Raw genomic sequence first — 23645 nt, 5'->3', positions numbered from 1 at the left:
CAGAATGTCAAAAAATTGGGGAGAACTCTATCCCATGGTGAGGACAACCGCCTTAAAGCCCAGGCCGGTGCTTGGGGGGATCCGGAGCCAAGGCTGTTGCATCAGCTACCCAGCTGGATTTACAGAACTCTTCCCCATGCCGGCAGCTTCTTGCCAGTTGGCAAAGATGATGCAGATAGTTTCCCTCCCTTCAAAGGATCTTTCTCAACCCTTTCCTCCCTATGATGCAAGCACTGGCTTTACAGCCCCAGCTCTCCCCACAGATGGGGAGGGGAAGCTCTGGCCCCGCCCCCAAGCGAGGCCCCGCCCCCTACTCCTCACTCTCAACCCAAGGCCCCGCCCTCTCATTCGCCAGGCCGGTTCTGCACCCTGAAACTCCTCCCCTCCCCTTGGGACCCCCCCCACCTCTAGAGGCTTTTATTCACCCCAAGCCTCGCCCTTTCCGAACTGCTTTTCCCTCCAGTCGTGTCCCCCTTAAAGTCTCCAAGCCGCAGAGACCTCTGGGATAGCGGAGGCTCCGACCACTCTGCGTCACCCACGCGAAGAGCCTTCAGTTCCGGTGTCGTATGCTAATTACGCAAACACCCAGCGGCCACCTCTGTCCCACTGAAGGGAATATTTATTTGAAATAACGAGGCTTAGAGATTTCATGTTGTAAAATCACAGTGATGTACAAGGCGATATAATATTAAAGAAATAGCGAAATACTAGAAATCAAACCATATACAATGTCACCACATGTTTAAAATATATAATATTTTGAAACTTAAACAGCTGAGACTAAGCGACGATCGGCGGGTTTCGTAAATATAATAGCAAATCTTCGTCCAGAATGTAAATCTGAAATCTAAATTCGAGGAGTAAGTATTTTTCTACAGAGACAAACCTTCCAATCTGGTCTCCCCCATGTCGAACAATGATTCTCTGTAAGAGGAGAGCATGGAATCCTTAAACGATTAGAAATCATTTGTGGCTACAGAGGAAACAAAAGGACAGCGGACGCTTAGGAGGCGGGACAGACGGGCAGTGCTGGAAGCCGTGGCAAACGAGGCTGGCAAGAGGTCATTTTAGTTCTGGGAAAGTGGAATTGCAATTAGATCCGTTTTATTGTTTTAGGAACAAAAAAGTGTCCATCAGCTGTGGAAGTGTGCAACTGAAACTGACCAAAATATGGAACGCTTCACGAATTTGCGTGTCATCCTTGCGCAGGGGCCATGCTAATCTTCTCTGTATCGTTCCAATTTTAGTATATGTGCTGCCGAAGCGAGCACGATGGCCCACGTTGCCTCGGGGCTATTTAAGGCTCAGAACCCAAACCATCTTTCACTTACGGTGACCGGAGCCCATGCTCCGGGAGCCACGCCCTCTCTCCGAACTTCTTAAAAACTGCTTCGCACGTTGTTTGAAATGTATTTGGTCAGTCAAAAGCTGGAAAGTCTCTTTTTAACAAAATCAGTTTTCGCCTCACTGAGGCCGAAGTGGATGCTGGGTGATTGCGAGGAAGGGTAAGGAGGAGCCGCCCTCTCGTTTACGGCTGCGCGGGGAACCAAAATATGGAACGCTTCACGAATTTGCGTGTCATCCTTGCGCAGGGGCCATGCTAATCTTCTCTGTATCGTTCCAATTTTAGTATATGTGCTGCCGAAGCGAGCACGATCTGCTGGTCTTTCCCAGGGATATTTAAGGTACAATAATTTATTTTCTTTACACATATGGTTATATGACACATACTCGAGTTCTAATATTTCGCTCTAATTTCTTTAATATGACATACCACTGCATCATATTATTATTTTTTTAAATTTGAACTCTTCGAAGGCTCATTATCTCGATTAAATTTTCCTTGAGTGTGAAACAGGAGTGACTGCTGGGTATTTGCGTGATTAGCATATGACGCCCGAAGCGAAGATTCTCCTAATCCGACTGGCCGAGAATCCGCGGAGTTTCCTCTGTCCCAGGGGTCTGTGCGGCGGAGGGGGTGGGGTTTAAGGGACGCAGGAGAGGGGCGGGGAGAGGGGCTTGGAGGAGGGAGGCTGATTACGTCATCCCTCTGACACCGCCTCCCCTCGGGGGAAGCCTGGATCCTGGCCTCGGCCCTTCCAGTGGGCCGGTCTGCCACGTCTCCCCGGCTCCAGTCCATCTTCCCTTCAGCCACAAGTGCAGGTCCCTCCTCCACTCCATAAACTTCACCGGCTCCCTATTGCTTCCAGGATCAAATAGAAAATAATCTGTCGCCTCAGACACTTAATAATGCCCTGGCTGTGTGGCCTTGGGCAAGCCACTTAACCCCATTGCTTTGCAAAAAATAAAAAAATTAAAAAAAATCTGTCTTTCAAGTCCTTCCTAACCCAGGCTCTTCCTTACTTTTCAAGTCTTAATCTCTATTCACTGGCCCCCTCCTATGAAAACTTTTGAACTCTTTTTTTTTTTTAGGTTCTGATCTCTCTTAATGATGGTACCTCAACCCAATTTATTTTCTTTTACAAAATGGCCATATTCTTGTTCTATGTAATTCAAGAAGAATTTTTGAAAATATCTTATTTGTTTTCCAATTATGTACAATAGTAGTTTCTACCTATCATTTTTTGGTAAGGTTTTCAATTTTACAATTTCCCCCCCCCTCCCTTCCCTCCCCCCGCAGAAGGCAGTCTGATAATCTTTACATTGTTTCCATGCTATACATTGATCAAAATTGAATGTGTTAAGAGAAAAATCATATTCTTGAGGAAAAAAATAAAATATTAGAGATAGCAAAATTATGTAGTATACTACTTTTTAAAAAAAAAATTAAAGGGAATAGTTTAACTCCACAATTCTTTCTCTGAATACAGATGGCATTCTGCATCTCAGATACCCTAAAATTGTCCCTGAATATTGCACTGATAGAACGAGTAAGTCCATTAAAGTTCATCATCTTCCCCATGTTGCTGTTAGGGTGTACAATGTTCTTCTGGTTGCACTCATCTCTCTCAGCATCAGTTCATGCAAAGACTTCCAGGCTTCCCTGAATTCCCATCCCTTATGGTTTCTAATAGAACAATAATGTTCCATCACATTCATATACCTCAATTTGTCCAGTCATTCCCCAGTTGATGGACATTCACTCAATTTCCACTTCTTTGCCACCACAAACAGGGCTGCCATGAATATTTTGTTCAAGTGATGGTTTTACCCTTTTTCATCATCTCTTCAAGGTATAGACCCAGTAGTGGTATTGCTGGATCAAAGGGTATGCACATTTTGTTGCTCTTTGGGCATATTTCCAAATTGTTCTCCAGGAAGGTTGGATGAGTTCACAGCTCCACCAACAATGTATTAATGTCCCAGATTTCTCATATCCCTTCTAACATTGATCATTATCCTTTCTGGTCATATTGGCCAATCTGAGAGGTATGAGGTGGTACCTCAGAGATGCTTTAATTTGCATTTCTCTAATCAATAATGATTCAGAGCAATTTTTCATATGACTATGGAAGGAAGAATTTTCTAAAAAAATTATCCCCAGGATATATTCAAGGACATCAGCTTATTGCAAAATCTCACCAAATCAATCCTCCAGCTTCTGTATTTGTCTATGAGAAATCTATTTTCTGTCAAGCTTTACAGTCAGTATTTTAACTACTGTGGTGGTATACCAACTGCATTCTATATACAATCTTGTTACTTTGTCATTACATTTCAGCTCAACACAGGGATATGTTTACCCATTACTCTCTGTTTACTAGTCCAGCTCTGGGAAAACCATCTACTACAAAGTATCAAGGAAAACTAAACCTAATATTCTTGATACTATTTTTTTTATGATGCAAATAAATCAACTGATTTTGTTAAAAAATGAATGAAAGTCTTATCTCTGTTGAATATTTCCTATTTAATCTTGTATATAGATTGTTTGAGTATAGTTGTTTGCATAGTCTCCTTCATTAGGCTGTCATCTCCTGAACAGCAGAGCTGTTTTTTTGCCTTTATTTGTATCCTCCGTACTTAGTATACATGGTGCCTGATGCACAGCATCTAATTAATAAATGTTTATTGACTGATTGATTACTTTCAGGCTAAAATACAAAAGCTATTGAGAACACAGTCCTTTTTAGGATCTGATGGTTTGGCGGGGCTCTAAGTTGGGGGACCTTAGAAAAATCAATTCAGAAATCTTGTGGTCAAAGCCAATTCCTGTCTGCTGTTATGTGCATGCGATTTCTTCCCTCTTATCTTCTTTGACAGATTTCCCCATCTTTTTATCATCTCACTTTTTCTAATTTCATCCTGTCCTTATTTACTGGCTGCTTCCCTGCTGTTTATGAGTATGTCTATGCATCCCACCCTTCAAAATAAATGACAAACTTCATTTGATCTGGTCACTCCTGCTCACTATCTTCTGTTATCTCTGCTCCCTTTCATGGCTAAACTCCTTGAGAAGGGTGTCTGTGATGAGTGCTTTCTTATGATGGTTCCTTTCTTCTCACTCTCTTGACTCTCTGCAGTTTGACTCTTGACCTCATCATTCAACTTAAATTATTTACTCCAAAGCTACTGATGATTTCTTCACCTACAAATCTAACAGCCTTTACTTAATTGTCATTGTTCCCAATCTTTTTGCAGCCTTTGACTCTCTTCTGAATACACTCTCCACTATAGCTTTTAGTGGAACTGCTTTCTCCTGGTTCTCCTGTTCTCTCCTAAGTCTAATTATCCAAGGGTCCAATGTTCATCCCTATAAAGATGACTCAGATCTTTGTATCTTTCCTGATTTCCATTCTTGGTTCACTCAGTAACCTATTGGACATCTCAAACTCAACATATTCAAAACAGAACTTATTAGCTTTCCTCCCAAGCCCCCTCTTGCCAGCTTCTTTATTACTGGCAAGGGTGCCATCATTGACCCAATCAATTTATTCTTACAAGCTCAGTATTTGCCTCAATTCCTCACTTTCTCTTATTCCCCATATCTAATCATCAGCTAGAGTCTGCTATTTCTAGTTTAAGTCCTTCTCTCTCCCAATAGGCAATCACTTTGATTCAGCCCTCAATCACCTAATGCTGAACCACTGAAAAAGCCAACTGGTTATTCCCTCCTCTCAACTCTTTCTTCATTTACTAGTCACATTGAGCTTCCTATAGCACAGGGCTGATCACATCTCTCCTCTATTCAGTAAATTCCACCGATTCCTTATGATCTCTAGGATGAAATACCAAACTCTCCATTGGGCTCTCAATAGCTTTATGAGCTATCCCCTTCTTGCATTTCTGATCTTCCTCCTTCAGCTGTGATGCACATAGAAGGATTCCCTGTCTCATTTCTAGACTTCTATTCATGGCTCTCCCCATGCCTGAGAGTGTTTCTTCTAGACCTCCCCTTAGCTTTCTCCAAAGACTTTGCTGAGATCATATCCCCCGTAGGAGACCTTTCTTGTCCCCCAACCACTAGAATCTTCCCTCCGAGATTATCTCTCATTTCTAGTGTAGATCTCTTGTGTAGACATAGTTGCTTCAGGTTGTCTCTTCTATTAAAATGTAAGACCCTTGAGGATAGGGACTGTGTTTTTGTCATTCTTTGTATACTGTAGCATAGGGCTTGTACTAGGTGTCTCATACATTTTTTTTTTTTTTTAGATTTTTGCAAGGCAAATGTGGTTAAGTGGCTTGCCCAAGGCCACACAGCTAGGTAATTATTAAGTGTCTGAGACTAGATTTGAACCCAGCTACTCCTGACTCCAAAGCCAGTGCTTTATCCACTACGCCACCTAGCAGCCCCCTGTCTCATACATTCTTAATGAAAGTTGACTGATATCTGAACCTCCCCACCAAATCACTGTCCTTTCCTTGCATGGATCTATGCCTGATCTTGTAGTCTTTACTACTCATCTAAGGAGGAAAATGCACTATCTACTGTAGGATATCCTCCAGGAAAAAATAGACTCTCTACTCTGTCTTTGAAGCACAAGTATGCCAGAAACAACTTTTATTTGTTGAATGTCATTCTAAAATCCAAGCATATCTAGCCTAGAGAAAGATATGTTAAAATGGGCACATTCCCTCTGTCCTCTGATTTTACATGGAGACAATTTGAGTTGATATTTTGTAGGAATCTTGATCAAAAGCCAATGTTATTCCTTGTTCAAATATAGCTTAGAGTAACCATTCCAGAACCATAATCCCTGCACCATTTCTTCCTTGACTACTTAGCACCCTAGAGACAGACTCTTCCCTCTAGAGATCTCAGTCTTTTTTTTGGGAGAAGATTGGATCACTGCCTAATTACAATCTTGTTACTTTGGGGGGGGGGGGAGATGCAAAAGTCTTAACCTGAAAAGAGGTACACCCTAGTTAGTCCCAGATAGTTCCCTCTTTCTCTGTTTAATAGGGAGGCTGAGAAGGGCTGTAGACAATTTGAAAAATATTTATTCCTTAATATTTCTTGAGAAAATGAAAAGGGCTTTTAAACATGCTTCCTCTTCCCTCCATTTAAAAAGAAGGCCCAGCTTCTATGCTATTAAATTTCCTACAAGGAAATGTCTGTGTAGGCAACTTGAAAGACATTTAGTATTTAGCATTTCTTTTATTTATATATATATATAGTATTTCTTGAGAAAATAGGGAAGTTTTTTTTAAGATCCCCAAATTTTATTGTTTTTGATACATTCACCAGGTCCCTCCCTCCCACCCTCCTCACCCCTGCTATACAGAATAAGGCTGATTGAGTCCTCCCCACTCCAAGAGTTCCAGTTTTGTTTGGTTTGGGACCCCTCACCTAGGGAACATGTATGTTGGGGGGCAGGAAGGAGGGGCAAGGGAAGGATGGGGCAAGAGGGAGGGGGATCATAGGCACTTGGGGAGAGAGAGAGAGAGAGAGAGAGAGAGAGAGAGAGAGACTTGTAGTCCCCAGGTGGGCAATGCCACCTCTCTCCCCAATCCAAGAAGTTTTTGGTTAAGTACAGAGTTATCCACTCTGTTTTCCCACCCCGCCCCAGACCTGGTGGTCTAGGCCAGCCCCAGGCACAGACCCTCACCTCACCTACAGAAAGGAGGGCAGGGAAGAAAGGATAAACAGGCTGGGGGGAAAAGACTGAGAGACTTTGCTATGGCATTTTTTAAAAATTCTTGTGCACTTCTGTATCAGGGTGGGGGAAACCTCAGTTCAAATAAAAATTGCCCCAAAGAGGTTGACCCCCTGCCCTGGAAGAGGAAACCCCCCTTCCCTATGGGGAAGATTTTTTTTTGTGTGTGTGTGTGTGTGTGTATACAAAGCCTTTATTTGATGCATATGTGTTTCATTTGTTGTCTCACTACAGGTGATCATGGTTTAGATCAGTAGCATTAACTAACATTTTGCCTTTTATTAGGCCCCCAACAATTAGAGCAATCCAATTTCAAATGTTATGTTCTGCACAAAAAGCATAGTACAAAATTCATTCATTCAGCATGGTGCTAGAACAGTTTAGATAAGGTCTCCCTCCCAAGGTTACCTCTGGAAGGTGAAGGGGGCATATAGCTGATGGTGGTCTCCCTCAGGTAAAGGAAACAAATGGGAAGGTTAAGACTAGGACCGGTAGTGTCCCTGAAGTTAGGTAGTGAACCAGAAAAACTTGAGAAGGTTTAGAGCAAATTAAAGTGAAGAAACTCCTAAGGCCAAGAAATCACTGGTCTCAGCTAGATAAGTGTTCAATTGTGACCCTTAGAGTCAATATAATAGATTACTGAGAAAAGAAGAGATTTTTGAATGAAAAGTGCTCTTTTCCCTTGTCCCCTCTCCCCATCCTGGGTTTATTAGGTTCCTTTGAAATATTATTTAGGGCAGTAGCTATATCTAGAGAAGGCTTACAGGTTATCAGAACTGGCATGATTGGAGTTTAGCATTAAGGGTCCTAGAATCACAGAGTGATCACAAACAGAATCTCTCTCTCTCTCTCTCTCCCTGGGTGCTGTTTGCTGTAGAATCAAAAGAAGATCTTGATAACTTCTTCCACATACTTAGCATCTGGCATAGGCTTTCTCTTACTGCCAGGGGCCAGGAATTGCTTAATTGTTGGGAGAATACTCATTCGAGTTTTGAATGCCTGGAGTGAGGGGAATCCAGAGAGTGCATCAGGGACTTTCTCTTCCACCATTAAAATAACTTCAAACAGTTGCACATCTGCCATGCTCAGCTGGTTACTCACAAGAAAGTTTTGTCCATGACTCTTGAAAACCTTTTCAAAAGCAGGGAAATATCTGTTTTTAGCCTTGTTAGTGATTTCAGTGAGTCTTGTTATTTGCTCTTCTCCTTTCAGGAAAGGACAGATAATGATTAACTCCATCAGAACCATTATTCCCTCTGAGTACATGATAGCGCTCTCTCCTTCAGATCCTTTCCAAGTAGATTGTATTTCTCAGCAATATAGTGGAGAATGGCTCTCGTCTGAACCAGCTTCATCCCATTGATTTCAACCATTGGCACTTGTTGGAAGAATAGTTCAGTTTTTTGTAACTTTTGTAATTGTTTCTTTGTTTCAAAAAATTTTTCTTCAAACTCCACTCCAGCTGCTGCCAAGAGCCATCAGATGGTTTCCATTCTTCCCCTTCCATTAACATAGTGGAGAACAGGTTTATTTGCCATTGTGATGTTTCAAATTTTCGCTGCAGAGGAGAGAGGGTCGTCCAGGAGGAGCAGTCTTGGGAGAAGGGAGTGAAAAGATGGCTCTATGGGGAAGATTTTTAAAGATATTCTGTCTTTTCTCCATTTAAAAGGAAGGCCTCATTTTCTATTCTGATTTTCCTAAAGGAAAATGTCTGAGAAAGGCTATAGACAATTTGAAAAATATTTATTTATAATTTCTTGAGAAAATGAAGAGAGTTTTAAAGCAGTTTAAAAGAAAGTTTTAAAGATTTTTAAAGTTTCCGCCACACTTGTAGAGGCTCATCTTTCTCAGGTTCTTGGCAGTTTGAGTAGGTGGTGGAGATATGTGGGTTCCATTTCTAGTAAATCATCACAGACACCCTTCTCAAGGAGTTTAGCCATGAAAGGGAGCGGAGATAATAGAAGACAGTGAGCAGGAGTGACCTGATCAAATGAAGTTTGTCATTTATTTTGAAGGATGGGATGCATAGACATATGTACAGGCCCAGGGTGGTTGCCTGAGGTCACACTATCTATAGAGTAGATCTAAGACTAGAACTCTGCCTGGGGCTTGCTTTGGCCTACCCCATGCTATCTCCTTGAGGTTTTATGCCATTCAGAGTGATGTCGTTTTGGTCTTCAATAACAATGGACAAGAGCCAAAGATGTCATTCTGTAGAAGGAGAAATAGCTGTCTAGTTTTTAATATTAAAAAATGTTATTTGTGCCTGCCTGGTGTTTTCTGAGGACTCTTTTGGCTGCACGGACCCTAACCAGATGTAAATTCCCTCTTATTGTTCAATGTAGCAATCCTTGAGAGCAATTTCATCTCAGCCCTCCCCTCCAGCTTTCAGCCTTTTCCAGACTTCAATCATGTAGAGGGGGTGGGATTTCCCCTTGACCAATTTTTCCTGACTCTTCTGTGCCCAGGAAATGGGTGAGACTTTAAAGATCTGGGCTAAACTCTCCTCCTGTTGGGTCTCGCTACACTCTAAGCCCAGCCAGCTCTCACGACTGCTTTCCTCTCTCTCTCCACACTCTTGCCCAGACCTTTGATATTACTCACATTGTCTTCAAGTCATTTATTGTCTTTCCAGAAAAAAGAAATTTTTTTGATCTGCGAATTTTTCAGGCTCTAGATAAAAACCTGAGTGTTTCCAGCTCCAGGGCTACTCTGTGATTCTACTTCGAGAACTCTCATTTTGTCCTTCAACTGGGGAACGGCTTAGCAAATTGTAGTATATGTATGCCATGGAACACTATTGTTCTATCAGAAACCAGAAGGGGAGTCTGGAGGGATTAGCATGAACTGATGCTGAGTGAGATGAGCAGAACCAGAAAAACACTGTACACCCTAACAGCAACATGGGGGTGATGTTCAACCTTGAAGGACTTGCTCGTTCCATCAGTGCAACAACCAGGGCTATATTTGATGGAGAATACCATCTGTATCCAGAGAAAGAATTGTGGGCTTTGAACAAAGACCAAGGACTATTAACTTTAATTTAGGGAAAAAAAAAACTGACATGTTATAGTCTGATCTTGCTATCTCTTATACTTTTTGTTTCTTCCTCAAGAACATGATTTCTCTCCCATTTGCCTTGCAAAAGCCTAAAAAAAAGGATATGATTTCTCTCTTGTCACATTCAATTTGGATCAATGTATACCATGGAAGCCATGGGAAGACTGGCAGATTGCCTTCGGGGGCGGGGAGGAAGCGAGAATGGGGGGAAAATTGTAAAACTCAAAATAAATAAAATCTTTAAAACGTTAAAAAAAAAAAAAAGCTCTCCTTTTATGGCAGCCAGATCAATTTCTCCGAAGGGACATGCATCTGGCGCCGGACTAGCTCGGAGGCGATCAGACCAGCTAGGACCCACTGAGCAGGGGCAGTGCCAAGGTGTGGTGGGCACCCGGGTCTCCTCCATGCCATCAGGCAGCGCCTGCGCCAGGCTGGACAGGCCCGGGGAGCTGGGGGCTTCGCAGTCGAGGTCCACGCCGGACGCGGCCCCTCGCTCCTCCCTGGAGATCAGCCGGGGTGCCAGCTCCTTCCCGGGCGCCTGGCGGGCGGGGCTGGGGAATGGGCTCCCCCGCGGGGAGGCGGCCTTGGTCGTGACCTTGGGCTGAGTGGGGGGGGGCAGCTGCGCCCGCGCCTGGCGAGGGGGCACGGCGCCTCGGTGGTCGCCCGTGAAGATCCGGGGCACGAGTTGGCAAAATATGGAACGCTTCACGAATTTGCGTGTCATCCTTGCGCAGGGGCCATGCTAATCTTCTCTGTATCGTTCCAATTTTAGTATATGTGCTGCCGAAGCGAGCACAAACCGTGAGTCTTTCCCAGAGCTATTTAAGGCACGGCAATTTAAACATCTTTTACATATGGTATTTTAACTACATTATCCGCGTGCCATAATTTCTTCTCTACCCTCTGAGAAAGTGTTCTCTATATTATGTAAGTATCGTTTTAACATCCAAAATCTTGGAAATTTCTCTATGTGAAGCTCAGCTTTTGCTTCGCTGAGACCGTAATGGCTGCTGGGTGTGTACGTGATTAACATATGACACTCCCCCCCATGGAACGCCTTAGGAGGTCAGGGCCTCCTCCATCCCAGAAGCCACCGCGACCCTGCGCCGTCCGCCTCGGCGCTTCCCGGTGTATCTGCTCGGCCCGCCGTTTCCTGGGCAGGGCCGACGCAGGCCGGAGCCGTCGCTCCGACTGCACTCGCGGCGGGAGCGGGAGCGGAGCAGGGCCCGGAGGGTCGCACCGAGCCGAGGTGAGGCGCAGGCGGCGTCCGGGGGCTGGCCCGGGAGCGGGGCGGAAGGTGTGGGCAGGGGCGGGGCTTGGTCCCAACCGAGGCCGAGGGGGCGGAGCCTTAAAGGAGGCCGCTGAAAGGGGGAGGAGCCTGCAGGAAGGGGAGGAGTGGGGGCGGGGAGAGCGGGGGCGGGGAGAGTGGGGGGGCGGGGAGAGCGGGGGCGGGGAGAGCGGGGGGGAGGGAGAGCAGAGGGGGGCGGGGCCAGGGAGAGCGGGGGCGGGGAGAGTGGGGGCGGGGAAAGTGGGGGCAGGGAAAGCGGGGGCAGGGAGAGCGGGCAGCACTCAAACACAAACTCTCTTTGGGGATTTTAGGCCCAGGGCTTGCAAAGGTGAGTAGGCAAGGGGTCGTCAGGTGGTGCCGCCTCTGACACCCACTTAGCAGGGTGACCCTGGCCAAGTCCCTTACTCTGTTGCCTTCAAATTTTAAAGAAGTCGTTAGAAAAACAGGCTTCCTTAGAAGGTGTGGCATCCTTAATGAATTGTTTCACTTAACTGTTTTCTGTATCCCGGCCTTAGATTAGTAAAAAAAAGCTTGAAAATGGGGGCAGCTAGGTGCCGCAGTGGATAGAGCACCGGGCCTTGGAGTTTGGAGGAACTGAGTTAAAATCCAACCTCAGCCTCAGACACTCAATAATGACCTAGCTGTGTGGCCTTGGCCAAGTCAATTAGCCCCATGGCCTTGCAAAAACCTAAAAAAGAAAAATTTGAAAATGGCCTGGATTGATGTAAGGAAGGCAGAATGACGTGCCAATTTTATGTCTCAAGCGTCTGTCACCAAGCGTTTATTTGTTAAGGACTTACTCCTTGCTGCTGAGCATACCAAGAAAAGCAAAAGCTAGGCCCTGCCCTCAAGGATCTCACATTCTAATAGGGAAGACTACAGGTGAAGACCTATGTGCACATAAGATATATACAAACTTTTTGCACTTTTTCAATATCCTTTATTTTTTATTTATAATTTATATATATTATTTAAATTTTTAAACATATATATTTTATATTTATCTTTTCCTTTAAGATATTCTCCAATTTATCTTGTCTATATTTTGTTCTTACATAATTGTTTGCTTGCTGTCTTCCCCACCACACTGAGCTCCTAGAGGACAGGATCTGGTTTTTTTTGCCTTTCTTTGTCACCCCTAGCCCAGTGCTCTGCATTTAGTAGGAGTTTAATAGATGCTTCTTGACATAACTTAATAATGGAAGGTATCTTCAGAAGGAAGGCACTATCAGTGGAGGGGATAGGGAAAAGCCTCCAGTGGGTGGGAAAAAGGTCCGGTAGAAACTGATGGCAGATTGGTGGGGGGAGGTTTTGTGTAGTGGGGTCTAGGCCACCCCCAGTAATCATAATGGTAAATATAAGTTAAGTTATGAATAATAAAACAAATAATTGTATTATATTTAAAAAAAATTATTATTAAAGAGGAATGAGAAAAATAAACTAAAAATATATCAAATGCCTCTTCTGTGACAATCGCCAGACTATTTTTAGATTGAAATATAAAAGCTTTTAAAGGATAAAAACAAGACAATGAAATACACTTTTTTTTCTTTTTAGGATTTTTTTTGTCTTCTGACCCAAGGGGTCCCAGGCTGGGGACCCCAGAAAATAAACCAGGGGTATGATGGATTTGGCTTATGTTTGTGAGTGGGAGAAAAGACCTAAAAGCAATCACTGCCCCTCCATCCCATTGGTCTGTGCCTGGTCCTGCCGAAATCTCATAGCCTTCACTACTGACCTGAAAAATGAAGAGGAGAAAGGTATACTGTTTGCTGCAGAGTACTAATAATGGCTGAGTGCTTTACAGTTTGCAAAGTGTTTCCCACATAGCAGCCCTGTGAGGTAGGCAGGCTGGTACAGAGGAGCAGCCAAGTGTAGGAGGTTAAGTTAGTTGTTACAGAAGTAGAGGGAGCCAGACCTTAACCCTGAGCTCTGACCTTCAAAGCTTTGGAGTTTAATGAAATTCAGCAAGAATCACCTGAGGGGCACCTGAGGTATGTTGTCCTCATCCCAGTGCTCTCAGATGAGGAAATCAGAATTCATGGTGGTTACCCAGTGAAGGGAGCTCTTTGAGGTCTTCAAGAACAAATCCTGGACTGTAACCCAGAATCTTGTACTCTTGGGCTTCTTGGCTCAAACCCAGAAAGAAAGGCTCCCTGAGGGGCGGTTAGGTGGCACAGTGGATAAAGCACCGCCCCTGGAGTCAGGAGGACCTGGGTTCAAATCCAGTCTCAGACACTTAGTAATTACCTAGCTGTGTGGCCTTGGGCAAGCCACTTAACCCCACTGCCTTGCAAAAAAACCTAAAAAAAAAAAGAAAGGTTCCCTGCATAGTGACTTAGGACACCACAAATTGACTTTATCTCAATTTTACACACACACACACACACACACATGTGTAGACACAATTACATTTTAATCTGGTTCAATCTCCATGATGTAGATCAGGATGCTCAGATCAAAGCCTGTTTAGGGGATCCAGCCTTTACGTAGAAGCCCCTGCAGTGTCCTAGATCCTTGAATTAAAGGTCTCTGCATCAGGCTGATGCCAGACTCTGGCCCTTGTTTCCTCAGCAAAATGAGAGTGAGGAGTGGAAATACTTCAGCCCTCAAAGACCATTCTTGCAACATTTTTACATGTTATTATTATTATACTCATTGGGAGTGTGGGTTATGTTGTAGTCAATAAATATAAAGTTTTATCTACAGCCCTTGACTAGGATTTGTTGGCTGAAGTGGTTGAGAAGAACTAGAACATTGGACACCCATGCTCTAGGGTTTCTTCCAAGCCTCCTGACATTCTGTGAACACATTGGTCATTTGTTTTGCTTTGATTGAATCTATGATGCTCCATAGTATAGGGAGCTCTTTCAAAGCTTAGGGTCTTATAGATTACCCTTAGATGGTGATTGAGAGAGAAAGCTAGAGCAACTTCATTTTCTCTGTGATTCCTCTCTGTCTTTCCCTTAACCCTGTTTGTGTTGTACTCCCTACCTTCTCCTCATGTCCCCATTCCCCCCATAGGCAGTCCTTTCCTTTAGGATGAAGTTGTAAGAGGGAGCTAACCTGAAAAGGCTTTCCTCTTGTTAGCCCCCAGCAGCAGGCCTGTCCAGTTGTGATATACCACATCCCCTATTCCTACTCTGCAAGCCCCCAAAACAACTTTGTCCAACTCTAGTGTTATTCAGGTTTTTTTTTGGTAATGTCTGACTCTTTGCAATTTTATCTGAGATTTTCTTAGCAAAGATACTGGAATAAGTTGCTGTTTCCTTTTCTAGCTCCTTTTACAGATGAGGGAATTGAGGCAAGCAAGGTTCAATAACTTACCCAGGGTCACTCAGTCTGAGGCCATATTTATATTTATTTTTGATTCTATATTTAATATTTATTCTCATTTTGTACAAATAATTTTTTATACATTAATAAAATATTCTTGTTTAAGAGTAAACAAAATACCCCCTCCAAAAAATATAGACTCTCTTGAGCAATAAAGAAAAGGGGAGAGAAAAAAATTAAAATTAAAAAAAATAGTAATAATTGTAGGTATGGCCAGGTGGTCCAATGGATGGAGCACCAACCCTGGTGCCATGAGCACCTGAGCCCACATCTGGCCCTGTACACCCAACAGTCACCCAGCTGTGTGACATGCAAGCCATCCCAACCCCACTGCCCTGTAAAAACCAAAAAAAAAAAAGAAAAAAAGACCCAAAATAAAATAAAATAGTAATAATAGTAGGGATGGCTGGGTGACAGACAGAGCATTGGCCCTTGAGCCACTGAGGCCGTATTTAAACTCAGGTAGATTTGAATTCCTGACTCTAGCCCTAGCATTCTTATCTACAGAGCCACCCAGACACCCCCCCCCCCCCATTTCCCATATTCAATTCATCTTCTGCCTAAATTGAAACCTATATAAACTTTGTCCTTATGGTTTTGATTTGTGGCAGCCCTGACAATTTTACCCACACTGCACATTGATGTAGAAATATAATTAGTCTGTGCTTACATAGTACTTTGCCATTTGTCAGATTCTAGGTACTGTTTTCTCCCTTAGGCCTCACATACCTTCCTAATGAATTTATAATTTCCATTGGCATTAGACATCCTATCTCTCTCAAACTGTGAAGTGCATGGGGGCCAAGTTTAGCTGAACTTTGGGTTTTCCTCAAGTCCTGGAACATTCACCTCCCCATGGTATGTAGTCCATACAAATGTGCTGATTAAATAAGTTTTGACAAATAGACCATGAAGGCACTTGGGTTTTGGAGAGCCTCTCATTCTCCATTCTCATTGCTGTTTTTAATGAAGTAACTAAAGCTGTAAACTTCAAATACCTTTCTCTCTGCTATCCTTCAGTATTTGCTCTCTCTTCTCTCCTCAGATTTGACCCACATGATTCATATTTTGGATACCGAGCACCCTTGGGATGTGTACTCCATTAACTCTGAACACAATGAGATGATAACCTGCCTGGAGTGGGATCAGTCTGGTAAGAAGAGCCCTCTCTGCTGTCCCTTATTCTTCATGGTCAGCCCTGTCATGCTGGAAGGGCTGGCCAGGGACAGTATGACCCCTGGACAAAACTTGGGCTGGAGGTGAGCAGCACTGGGACCTTTGACCCATAGTCATTAAATTGTAGAACTGGAGGTGGTTAGTCTTCACAGAGGGCAATAAATTTAGTTTAATAATAACCTCTAGGTGGAAGGTGACCCATAGGTTTGAGAGCAGTTTTAAGCTATTAGAGCTTTTTTTTTTTTAGATTTTTTTTGCAAGGCAGTGGGGTCAAGTGGCTTGGCCAAGGCCACACGGCTAGGTAATTATTAAGTGTCTGAGGCCGGATTTGAACTCAGGTACTCCTGATTCCAGGGCCGGTACTCTATCCACTGCGCCACCTAGCTGCCCCTAAGCTATTAGATCTTAAAACACCTAGTTACTATGGTGGCTTATTCTTAGAAAACACTTGTTAAATATTTTCTTTTGTATCCTGAACTTAATGAACCTCAGCTTCAGGAACATTTCTCCAAGGCTCTTTCACACACATTATTCTCCTGGATAAGCATCAGTGACACATTTTGCACACCTCCTCAGCACTCTACTTCCTCCCTTCCTCTCTGACCCTTCCCTCTCTGTGATTGGAGGGGGGTATGGGGAGAGTGGTCACTGAGCTCTCCTCCTGGGTCTAGCTAGTTAGTGACATTCTAGGGATTCAAATCCAGGGGCTTCGGCTCTTAATCTTGTTCTTTGAGGCAACCAATGGGCAATAAGTGATAGAGCACTGGGCCTGGGATAGGGAAATCCTGAGTTCAGATCCAGCTTCTTATACTTACACTAACTGGGATCTTGGGCAAATCATTTTACTTTTGTCTGTCTTAGTTTTCTCATTTGTAGGTTGGGGATAACAATAGCATCTACCTCCCAAGGTTGTTGTGAGGATCAAATGAGAGACCTTTGTAAAGCGCTTTGCAACCCTTAACACACTATAGAAATACTAGTGATTGTTGCTATTGGTAAATTATTATTATTAATATGAATAATATCATTGTCACAGCTGCTAACCAGTGGTCTTTGCCCATTTCCATAGAGGTCCCCCTTTCTTTCCCCTCCCTCACATTATAGGGCCTGAACCTTCTTTCTTTGAAGAGGTGGTGGGCTATGGGTGTGGAATATCTCACACACACAGACACACATGCGTTGGGTTTGCTGAACTTTTGGGTTGCCTTTTGTTTTTAATTTTTAAACAATAAATCTTACAAGGAAGCCTTGTTTCTTTTTTGGGGGGAGGGGAGCAGACAGGGGTTATATATATAGATGGAAACTGAGTGATATAAAAGCCAAGGCCTCAAGGAAACCTTTTTTTTTTTTATTGAATAAGCCTCAAACAGGATCCACCTGGCTGCTCCTGATCATTTTTTCCCTCCTTATTCCTCTGCTTCCCTCTTAGGCTCCAGGCTCCTCTCAGCCGATGCTGACGGGCATGTGAAGTGCTGGAGCATGTCTGACCATCTTGCCAACAGCTGGGAGAACACCGTGGGCAGCATGGTAGAAGGTGACCCCATCGTCTCCTTGTCCTGGTTACATAATGGTGTGAAACTTGCCCTCCATGTGGAGAAGGTTGGTGAGAGGCCAATGGCTGTGGAAAGGGTCAAGGAACATACTGGAGTGAGGGCTGGGCTGGGCTAAAGGAGAGCTACATTATCCTTTTTCCAGTGTCCTGGCACCATTCTGCTAGTCACGGTTTTACCTGGTGTAGGCCCCACCTGCTAGGATGTTCTTTATGCCCCCAGCCGTCCCCTCTGGCTTGGATGATCTTTGGTTCTGGTTCCTACTTTATTCTTTCAGATATCTCGAGAATTGATTTCACAACATCCTCTAAATTGTGTCTTGTCCAGCACTGTCTAAACACCTGCTTTAGTTCAGTTGTTCTCCCTTTGTTTTCTTTAAGGTCATTCTTTTGCTTCATGTAGCACATTGAGGACTGTAATCTTAGAGCTCCATTACATTGATGGACAAAAAGAAATTTGTGTTAGGAATTTGATGGATCTTTTCCAATCTTATCTGTTATGCTCTTTCTAGTTTTATAAATGTTCTAACCTAATTGAGTTTTTCATCCAACTTCCTGTTTGTCTTTTTACTTCTTTTTTTGTTTTTTGTTTTTAGGGGTTTTTTTGCAAGGCAAATGAGGTTAAGTGGCTTGCCCAAGGCCACACAGCTAGGTAATTGTTAAGTGCCTGAGGCCAGATTTGAACCCAGGTACTCCTGACTCCAGGGCCAGTGCTTTATCTGCTCCACCTAGCCATCCCTGTCCTTTTACTTCTTAATGTTTATGAGCCCATACTGTTCATTCCCCCCCTCACCATCCTCTTCCATGAGATTTTATAGACAAATTTATAATGAGAAAGATACTGCCTTTTGCTGTCATCTTCCTCTGCTTGCTAAGGTGTCTTCAAACTAGACTAGAATCCAAAGTTTTTTAGTCTCCTAGTTGTTATGTTTTATTTTTATCGGTTAAATTTCCATTAGGAAATAGAACTGTGTCAATGTCTATTACCCATTTTCCATGTTTCAGTGACAGCAGCTTGTTTGAGTTGGGCAGACTGGAGTTGCCTCATTTGTATGCCTTGTTTTCTTCTCATTTTTGATTTTCTATTTTGAAATTATTGTTTTTGCTCTAACAGGAGCAAAATTGAGTCTTTTTTCCATTTGCTTAGAGATGTTCAGTTGGACTTTTTGAGGCTAACTGTTAACTTTTCAGATTAGTACCTTCCAGTTATTTTCTTTTTTCCTAGCAATTTTTTTGTTTATTTTATATTGTTACAATAATCTTGTTGTGAGAGTAATCATAAACCCCCTTCCCCCCCAAAAAAGATGAGAAACCTCAAGAATAGTGAGAGGAAAAAAAGTGTACTTCAGTCTGTGTTCAGATTCCAATGGCTCTGTCTCTGGGATGAGTTGCCTTCTACATCTTAGCCACCAGAGAAATTGCTTCAATATTTTTCCCACAGTTGCTATCACTAGCTGTATTTCCCTTCACTCTATTCCTTCCCACTCTCGTCCATTCCATTCTCTCTCTCTGTTTTATCTGAGTACCTTCTCCCATGATCTTCTCTCTCTTCTATCACCTACTCCCCCTTCCCTCCCTCCATTCCTTCTTATCCCATCCCTTTCCTCTTTTTCTCTAGGGTAAGATAGATTTCTATACCCTATTAAGTGTATATGTTATTTCCTCTATGAATCATTTCTTTTTTTTTTATTTTCTTGAAATGCAAATTTTTTTTGTAAGTCAACTTTAATTATTACTATTATTACAGTAATTTTGTTATAAGAGTAAACATACCCCCCCAAGAAGATGAGAAACATCAAGAATAGTGAGAGAGAGGAAAAAGAAATGTACTTTAGTCTGTTCAGATTCCAGTGTCTCTGTCTCTGGGGTGAGTTGCTTTCTTTATCATAAGTCCACCAGAGAATTTGCTTCAATATTTTTCCCACAGTTGCTATTACTAGCTGTACCTCCACTCTGTTCCTCCCCACTCTCATTTATTCCATTCTCTCTCTCCTTTCATCCTGGCCCTGTCCAAAAGTATCTTGTATCTGAGTACCCTCTCCCTCAATCTTCCCTCTCTTCTATCATCCATTCCCTCCTTTCCTCCCCCCATTCCTCCTTATCCTATCTCTTTCTTCTCATTTTTCTCTAGGTAAGATAGATTTTCTCACCCTATTAAGTGTATTTATTATTTTCTCTCTGAGCCATTTCTGATGAGAATGAAGGCTCACTCATTGCCTCTTTCTTTCACCTTTTCCACTCCACTGAAAAAAGCTTTTTCTTGACTCTTATGTGAAATTTCCTAGCTTCTTCTTCATCTCCTTTCCCTTCCTATCAATACTTTCCTTTATTACCCATTGATACCTTCTTTTTACTATTTTATACTGTTATATTCTGCTCCTTCCTGTGTCCTGTCTATATATGCTCCTTCTAACAGCTCTTATAAATGAGAAAGTTTATATAAGTTCTTAATATTTTTTCCATGCAGGAATACAAACAGTTCAATATCATTAAGTTCCTCATAGTTAGTCCTTCTCATCCACCCCCTCTATGGTTCACTAGAGTCCTGTATTTGGAGATCAAATTTTCTGTTCAGCTCTGGTTGTTTCAGTAGAAAAGTTTGAAAGTCCCCTGTTTCTTTGAAAGTTCATCTTTTCCCCTGAAAGAGGATGTTCAATTTTTTGGGTTTTTTTTTTTTGCAAGGCAGTGGGGTTAAGTGGCTTGCCCAAGGCCACATGGCTAGGTAATTATTAAGTGTCTGAGGCCCAATTTGAACTCAGGTCCTCCTGACTCCAGGGCCAGTGCTCTATCCACTGCACCACCTAGCTGTCCCCGAGGATGTTCAGTTTTGCTGGGTAGTTGATTCTCGGTTGTAAACCAAGATCTTTTGCCTTCCAGAATATCACATTCCAAACCCTATGAGCCCTTAATGTAGATGCTTGCCAGATCCTGTGTAATCTTGACTATAGAGCCACTGTAGTTGGATTGCTTGTTTCTGGCAGCTTTTAGTATTTTCTCTTTGACTTGGGAGTTTTGTAATTTGGCTGTAATATTCCTGGGAGTTTTTCTTTTAGGATCTCTTTCAGGAGGTGTTGGGTGAATTCCCTCAATTTTTATTTTACCCTCTGCTTCTAGGATCTCAGGGCAATTTTGTGGTATTATTTCTTGAAAAATGAAGTCTAGGCTCTTTTCCTGGTCATGACTTTCAGGTAGCCCGATAATTTTAAAATTATTTCTCCTGGATCTGTTTTTGAGGTCAGTTGTTTTTCCAATGAGATATTTCACATTTTCTTTTAACTTTTGACTTTTTTTTGTAAGAGTTTTATTTCTTCCTGATTTCTTGCAAAGTTATCAGCTTCCTTTAGTTCCATTCTGCATTTGAAGGAATTATTTTCTTCAGAGAGCTTTTTTATATCCTTTCCCAGCTGGCTAATTCAGCTTTTTAAGGCATTCTTCTCCTCTTTTGCCTTTTGTGTTGCTTTTTCCATTTGGCCTAAACTGGTTTTTAATATGTTATTTTCTTCAGTATTTTGTTGTATTTTTTTTTCACCAAGTTGCTGACTTAGTTTTCATGATTTATCTGCATCACTCTCATTTCTCCTCCCAATTTTTCCTCTACCTCCCTTGATTAATTTTCAAAGTCTTTTTTTTGAGCTCATCCATAGCCTGAGCCCATTTTCTATTTCTTTTGGAGGTTTTGGATATAGAAGCTTCGATTTTGTCATCTTCTGACTCTTCCATGGGGCCAAAGTAATTTTCTATGGTCAGATTCTTCTTTTTCTTGTTTGCTCATTTTTTCGGCCTATGACTGCACTTCCAAGGCTTTGGAGGTTTTTTGTTGGGACAACCCACAGGGACCTTGAGGTCTAATGAGAGGCTCTGCTCTCTTGCCCGTTTTTCAGGCTCTCCCCTCTGCCCTAGAGCTGTGAGGATGGTCTCTGCTTGGCTATAGTGATGTTGTGGGGACTCAGACTGCAACCTGGATCTGAGTGAGGCAACAGCTGAGTCCTGCCCCAGGAAGAGCAGAGATACCTCTGCAGTCTTCCCTGACCCCCTTACTGTCTATGGGCTAAGAGCCCTGAATGCGCTGAGTGGCTCTGCCAACTCCTGCTATAGGTTCTCACTGCAGGTCTGCTCTGAGATTGGAGCTCTGCTCCGTACTCACTCTGGTGTAGCAGAGTTCTCTCACCACTCCTTCCCATTGTCCCCCAATGATCCCTGGGCCAAGAGGTCTGGAAACCACCCCTCTGCTACAGACCCAGGTGCCCAACTGGCTGTGCTTTGTTGTGGCTGTGGCTGCACCAGGGCTTTTTCCAAGACCTGGTCCCAGTGGAACAGACCTTTCCTGCGGAACTTCTAGTTGTCTTGGACTGGGAAATTGTATCACTCAGTCTTTCTGTGGTTCTGCCCCTCTTAATTTTGGCTAGAGTCATAATTTGATGACTTTTGGAGTTTTTTGGGGAATGAGTTTCCAGGAATTCCTGCCTTCACACCATCATCATGACTCCCCCCCCCCCCCCCAGTTCAATTGCAGTTATGTTCTGAAACAAAAACCTTCATGGTATGTAATTGTCATATAATGAGAATCTGTATAGTTTATAACTTTTTGACCTCTCCTACCTTGTTTCTGAAAAATATTGTCCTTTATTTTTTGCTGTTTTTCCTATGATCACTTTGTCATTTAAGTCACAGTACTAAGGGGTTGTTATTGCTTTTTTTAAATCACACTAAGAATGTTGTTGCTGCAGAAAACTCCTACAGAAAATTTGCTCCTTGGGAGCAAATTCTCTCCCCCATGCAGATTGCCATGTGTTCTGCAGTTAACAGTCTTAGTGAATCACCTGTAACCCTGAGTTATTATGTGATTTGTCCAGAATCACACATCCAGGATGGGTTAGCATCAGGCTTAAAATCATGTCTTCTTTTTTTAAAATTTTTTTTGCAAGGCAATGGGGTTAAGTGGCTTGCCTAAGGCCATACAGCTAGGTAATTATCAAGTGTCTGAGACCAAATTTGAACTCAAATTTGACTCCAGGGCTGGTGCTCTATCCACTGTGCCACCTAGCTGCCCCATCATGTCTTCTTAATGTTGAAACCAGCCTTATGCACACTGCAGTGTCTGTTGCCTCATATTAAAGTGTACATTAATTAATTTGTAGGCTCTTATAAAGCTCTTCATAGAATTTCCTTGTCTCTTTATTCCCTACTACAGCTGTTGGTTCATGGGCTATAGTCATTTCCGTGGTAATCTTTTTGTAAATACTTATCTTAAATTCTGTAAAATGAGATGAAATGATGTGTCTGATTGTCTTTGGATGCATAATTTATAAAAAACACACACACAGCAACTCTGTAGACTCCTTTATTTAGTTCTCCAAGGAGAGCCTGTATGCCAGCCTTCTTACCTTTAGTTTTCTTTTATCTTCTGGTCTTATTTACAGTGAGAATATTAGAATTGTTATGATTCACCTCAGCCACTGACGTGTCTGCTCATTACACATTTAGGTCATCAGTTCTTAAGCTAACATTGAGAGATGATGTCAGGCAATGTAATCTCAGAGGCCTCTGCACATTTTTCACCACAGGGCTGCTGTCATTACCATAGTAAAAGGGAAGTTGCACAGGACTAAGGACCATTTTGTACTTTTTTTGCCTCATAAGTTGTGATGGCCAAATAATTCACTCTTTATTTAGCCAGGCTTGTCCCTGTTGCTAAGGCTGTACTTGAAACTTTTTTGTTAGGGAACCTGCAGATCTTGTGACCACCTGATCCCATGGACACTTTCATAGTTCATTGAAGTGTAGAAACAGGTCTTGGTAGTAGATTTCATTCTTTTAGAGGGTTTGTTTTGTTTGAAGCATCCAAACAAGTCTTTTTGCCTGTTTTAAGGCAGTGACAGTCCAGCTTCCCCTTTCTCCTTATACTTCTCAGATACAACATGGTACTGTAGAAAGCATTTTGCAGGTCTGGGTTTAAGTCCTAGCCTTTCCTCGCAACTAGGTGTTTTCTTGTGTCTAGAATGAAAGGGGTTATATTCAAGTCCCTTCAGCTCTAAACCTATGAACTTCTGACTCATATCTAGGAATACCATCTGAATTTAAATCACCCTTGAGTTAATTGGAGAATAACTAACATTTTATGAATCTATTCTACTTCTAAGAGTCTTCTATGGATGAATCCCAATCTGAACCTATCTAG

At 42.7% G+C, this 23645-nt stretch overlaps 1 protein-coding gene, 3 non-coding genes and 1 pseudogene across 6 annotated transcripts in view; 1 reads left to right on the top strand and 4 right to left on the bottom strand.

The window, feature by feature from the left end:
* Window positions 1-1164: 1164 nt before the first annotated feature.
* LOC141503553 (U6 spliceosomal RNA) lies at window positions 1165-1271 on the bottom strand. Its single transcript, XR_012472903.1, has one exon. It is a non-coding gene; the product is annotated as a U6 spliceosomal RNA (small nuclear RNA).
* A 276-nt stretch (window positions 1272-1547) lies between these two features.
* On the bottom strand, window positions 1548-1654 carry LOC141503552 (U6 spliceosomal RNA). Its single transcript, XR_012472902.1, has one exon. It is a non-coding gene; the product is annotated as a U6 spliceosomal RNA (small nuclear RNA).
* A 6218-nt stretch (window positions 1655-7872) lies between these two features.
* Window positions 7873-8647, bottom strand: LOC141497524 (glutathione S-transferase-like; annotated as a pseudogene).
* A 2160-nt stretch (window positions 8648-10807) lies between these two features.
* On the bottom strand, window positions 10808-10914 carry LOC141503550 (U6 spliceosomal RNA). The gene has a single exon (XR_012472900.1). It is a non-coding gene; the product is annotated as a U6 spliceosomal RNA (small nuclear RNA).
* Window positions 10915-11217: 303 nt separating this feature from the next.
* Window positions 11218-23645, top strand: part of MED16 (mediator complex subunit 16) — a 51982-nt gene continuing 39554 nt past the window's right edge. Inside the window, exons 1-4 of one of the 3 annotated variants that reach the window (XM_074204479.1) lie at window positions 11218-11367; window positions 12964-13166; window positions 15788-15895; window positions 17348-17517. In XM_074204479.1, coding sequence (XP_074060580.1) covers window positions 13028-13166; window positions 15788-15895; window positions 17348-17517 — 417 coding nt within the window. In that variant the 5' untranslated portion in view covers window positions 11218-11367; window positions 12964-13027. Of the gene's footprint in view, window positions 11368-11668; window positions 11735-12963; window positions 13167-15787; window positions 16002-17347; window positions 17518-23645 lie in introns of those variants that run through there. The other 2 variants (XM_074204480.1, XM_074204481.1) reach the window with 2 other exon arrangements.

Source organism: Macrotis lagotis, chromosome X (genome assembly GCF_037893015.1).
Source record: "Macrotis lagotis isolate mMagLag1 chromosome X, bilby.v1.9.chrom.fasta, whole genome shotgun sequence".
Taxonomy (NCBI): domain Eukaryota; kingdom Metazoa; phylum Chordata; class Mammalia; order Peramelemorphia; family Peramelidae; genus Macrotis; species Macrotis lagotis.
Note: the sequence above shows the minus strand (reverse complement) of the source record. Positions and strands in the feature narration are given on the sequence as shown.